General features: G+C 29.9%; 1 protein-coding gene across 1 annotated transcript in view; it reads left to right on the top strand.

The window, feature by feature from the left end:
• Positions 1-1,494: 1,494 nt before the first annotated feature.
• LOC100206968 (metacaspase-2) overlaps positions 1,495-5,000 on the top strand; it is a 65,773-nt gene continuing 62,267 nt past the window's right edge. Inside the window, exon 1 of the mRNA XM_065813325.1 lies at positions 1,495-1,677. Coding sequence (XP_065669397.1) covers positions 1,542-1,677 — 136 coding nt within the window. The 5' untranslated portion in view covers positions 1,495-1,541. The remainder of the gene's footprint in view (positions 1,678-5,000) is intronic.

Below are 5,000 nucleotides of genomic sequence, written 5' to 3'. Positions count from 1 at the left end.
ACGATGTCTAATTTTGTTGAGCAAAGAAGTGCTATTAAATTTTGTTTGCGGAATGATATTTCTGCTGCTGAAACGTATCGAATGTTGCAAAAGGCCTTCGATGAAGAGACTATGTCTCAAAAAAATGTTTACAAGTGGTACAAAGACTTCAAAGAAGGCCGAGAACGTGTTGATGACTTGGAACGCTCCGGACGACCATCGACTTCGATTGATGATCGCCACATCAACAAAATCAAAGAATTGGTGCTTGCAAATCGTCGGTTAACCATTCGAGACCTTGTTGACATGGTTGGAATATCATTTGGGTCGGTGCAAGCGATTTTGAAGGATCATTTGGGCCTCAGAAGACTCAAATCACGTTTAGTGCCGAAATTTCTCAATTTCTTTGAAAAAGAGCGTCGCGTTAAAACGTGTGAAGCAAGTCTTTCTGACTATCAAGATGTCTACAAACAAATTATTACTGGCGATGAGACTTGGGTCTACGCATACGACCCTGAAACAACCGACCAATCGAGTGAATACTGTGAAAAAGGCGAGCCGAGACCAAAGCAACCACGTCAAAATCGCTCAAAAATCAAGGTCATGTTGACTGTTTTCTTTGATTATTGTGGTGTCGTGCACTACGAATTCCTTCCAACTGGCCAAACTGTTAACAAGGAATATTATTTAAGCGTTATGCGACGTTTGCGTGAAGCTATTTGCAAAAAGAGACCGGAATTATGGGCCAATAACTCTTGGATTTTGCACCACGATAATGCGCCTTCGCACACAGCACTGGTTCTTCGTGAGTTTTTCGCCAAAAACTCTACCCATGTTGCTCCACAACCACCGTATTCGCCCGACTTAGCACCGTGTGACTTCTGGCTGTTCCCAAAGCTCAAGAGACCACTCCGGGGAAATCGTTTTGAGTCCATTGAAGAGATCCAACGTGAATCGGCACGCGCATTGAAGGCTATCCCTACCGAGGACTTTTCGGCATGCTTCGAAGACTGGAAAAAACGTTGGCAAAAGTGCATTGGGGCCGGGGGGATTATTTTGAGGGGGACGATACAGATTTGGAAGAATAAATAAAGATTTTTCATTTTATAAAAAAATTCACCTTACTTTTTGATCACAGTAGTATATACATATTGTATATATATATACATATATTTATATGTATATATTTATGTTCACACCTTTGTATCAAATAATTATTGCCGACCTGATGCCGACCTCAAAAAGATTGAGGTCGGCAAATTATTGCCAACCTCATTTTTCCTAATTCCGAGGGTTGTATATATATATATATATATATATATATATATATATATATATATATATATATATAAATTATTTTTCATAATTGGACATTGTATAATGGCTTTTGTTTCATTTCTGATTCTATTTTTATTTGATATTTCATATTTTGAGTTTTTAGAGTACTATTTCTTATAAATCAAAATGTTTAATAACGTTTGCGGTATATAAGTTAAAAGCATCAACTTAATGTTTAGTAAAACTAATTATTTTTAGTTTTAAAATATTTTTTAAAAAGAATTATGTTTAAATCAAAAGTAATACCAAATGGAGAATTTAAAAAAAATCAAGAAAGAAAAACAGTTGCTCTACGACATAAAACATCTAGATATTCAGTTGTTAGTGAACGAAGAAAAATGTCTGAAGATTTAAATAATGGTAAGAAGTTTTTATTGGCTTTGGTATTATTAACAGGTATATTTTTTATAGCTTTTTATGACTTTGTATGAGACTTAGCAAAGAAGTGATGATGGTTCACATTTACTATGTGATCTTTGGGTGATATATTAGGTTTACAAGACAGCAGCAGTCTCATGCTGTTCATGTCTTAGTCAAATGCTGTCACATATTAGTCTCAGCACTATTTTGTCTCAGTCCAAGTGTGATATTGGTGTGTATTTTTTGTTTTTGATAATTATATAGTTTATGTAAATTTAATTTGAATAAAATTGACCTTAAATCACTGAAACAAAAATTTTACACTATTTGAAGCAAACAGTATAAAATAAAAAGCGACTTTTAATTAAAGTAAGCAAGTTTATTTTATATAGACCAAAGGAGTGCACATTTAGTTTGTGCCTGTCTATTTCACCAAAATGCCAAATTGTTACAATAAATGTTGATGAAATGTATAAAGGTTTACTGTTTAATTAGTGAAAAACAAAGAATGTGCATTTGCACATTGTACTGTTTGTCCTGGTAAAGAATTTTTCTACACATATTTTTAGGGATTTTTCAGAGAATATAAAGATAGTTTGAGATGAACTACAGGCTACATATTATGCAACACTATTAAATTTTGACTGTAGGTGTTCTAACTTTTTTTGAGCTTATATATTTATCTTGAATTATCTTGAACTGCTCACCAAGTATTTGTATAAGTATTATATGAGTATAAAAATGATCTTAAGATCATTTTTATACTCATATAATATCATTACTAGCAATCCTCATAGCGATACTCATATAATATTATTACTAGCAATCCTCATAGCAATCCTCATATAATATCATTGCTAGCAATCCTCATAGTGATACTCATATAATATCATTACTAGTAATCCTAAACTAAACATCATGCAACAGTATTGAATTTTACAGCAGATGTTCTGACTTGTTATTCTAAACATAATTGAAAATTTAATAACTTGCTTTGAAAAGGTACAATCACATTCTTTTATTGCACACTCTATTGTTTAAAATACATTATTCAACTGAAGCAATATCAGAATCAATCAAGCAATATCATTTTTGGTGACTATTCAAAAGTTTACGTATTCATAATCCAAAATAAAGTATAGAGTTATAACTAAAGATGTACCAGAATTCTGTCCTGGCCAGAATTCCAGCTAGAATTATGACTTTTATTTGTGTCGGCAATAAATATAATATTTTAGGATGGAATGCCGGAATTTATTTTTTACCTTAATTTCTTAAGACATGTGATTTAAATTTTGATTTACTTTATGCAGATTGTGTAAATTAAATCAAAAAATCATTGTCTTATAGGACAATGAAGAACTTTAGGTAAACTTAGGTAAAAAATACAAATTTCAATGTAAAAAATACAAATTTCAAATCCATATAAAAACACAATGTGATTTTATATGGATTTATCAATTATGTAATGGTTTCTGGAAGTTTAGAAATATTGTGGTAAAAAAAGAGTTTCTCTCGAGTTTTGGGCAACAAACTAATCCTTTTTTTTAATCAAAAATGTTACCTGCCTCTGAGAATAGTCTCATTTTAAATGTTACTTAAATTTTAAATAATTAAAAAATATAGGATTACAGTAAATATTTTAATCAAAATGGAAAAATAGAAAATAATATAAAATATATAAGGCTTATTCCATATAATATAAGTCAATTTTTTGAAAAATTCCTGGTTAACCATCTCAGATTTTCTTGAAATTTACACGCCTTATAGGTTTTATGAAAAAAAAAGATTTCCATAAAATTTCAACGCATTATCTTGAAGCATTCTAAAATTATGGCAATTTGAAAAATTAATGCCTTAGCCTCTTTTGAGCAATTTATTGTCTTTTTCAAAAAAGTCTCATTTTCAAATTTATATAAATAAAAAACCAATTATCTTAAATACTTAAAAATCAATCTGATAGCGATAATCTACCTCCACTTTTGAAAAAATAATTTTTTTTTACAAAAATAATTTTTTTTTGCCATCTTGGACTTCAAAGTTATAAAAAAAACACTTTAAAGAAAAAATTTCAATTTTAATAAAGCAAATGAAAGGGGAATACACAAGCAAATGTGAAAATTATGTTATTTGTGAAAATATGAGTGGTAGACCCCCTAAAAAAGCCTAAATTTAACACTCGAAACTTTTAAGAATCTATCTTTATTATAAGAAGAAAAAATATAAAAAAAAATAATCTTGAGATATCTTGTAGCTGCTGAGATATCTGAACTCAAACTTTTCAAAATTGGTCATTTTGAATTTGTTATATAATCAATATTTTTTAAATCGATGATCATTTTAATGTAAAAGTGTTGTCCTCAAAATAATAGTCTAAATATTTTTGTTAAACATTTCAAAATTTAATGATGTTTCTTCAGAAATTTGATAGCTTCTTGCTGATTGACATTGTGCAACCAGAGTATTTACTTTTGCAAAGACATTGGGCCATTTACAGTTTACTCCATTTTATTGCATAAATTTTATATAAATATCTGAATCATCTGCAATTTCTAACATGATTCCAATGTACCACTCATTATCATAGACACAGGCAAGATATATTCCAGCATGCAAATCACCTATGCGGTCTAAAATTTAGCTTTCTTCATTATTAGTTGCATTAACTGTTGTAAAACATGTATCACCTGATATACGTTTCATTTCTAGTTTCCCATCATCACATAGTATAAAATAATCTTCTAAAATTATAGCTAAAAATGCATTAACAGCATTAGCATCATGTTGCATACAGTCAGATATTATACAATAGTTTATTGGTTTGAGTTTATTTTCAGAATCTTTGTAGTAAATAACGAATGAATATAGTGTTGCGTGGCTATTATTCCTATGAAATCCTTGAACTGCGTTTTGTGCTATAAAACTATAATTTTTTGCAAAATCAAGCAAGATAATAATATGGTTTTCTTGAAGATTTTCTTTCAGAATTTGAAGGAATAAGGACTGTGCCTTTGAAATAAAAGGTGTAATCACAAGTTTTCAATTGTAGAAACTGTTTCTTCAAGAAACTCCTATAACGGAAGTTCTAATGTTACCAAACTAATAGCGTTCTTGTTTTTTAACCACTGTTTATATGGCACTATACCCTCATATTTAAAACCATGTTAATTGAAGATATCACTTATATACTGTTTTAAGTTTTCCACATTAGGGCAGTTATCACAACTATGAAGCATACAGCTACCATTCTTGATGTTGCATGCTGTTTTTAATAAAAGTTCTTTATATTCAATGTTACCGGGCACTGCATAAATAATCAACTT

This window comes from Hydra vulgaris, chromosome 12 (assembly GCF_038396675.1).
Source record: "Hydra vulgaris chromosome 12, alternate assembly HydraT2T_AEP".
NCBI classification, from domain to species: Eukaryota; Metazoa; Cnidaria; class Hydrozoa; order Anthoathecata; family Hydridae; genus Hydra; species Hydra vulgaris.
The sequence above is the reverse complement of the archived record's forward strand: the minus strand, read 5'-3'. Positions and strand labels throughout refer to the sequence as shown.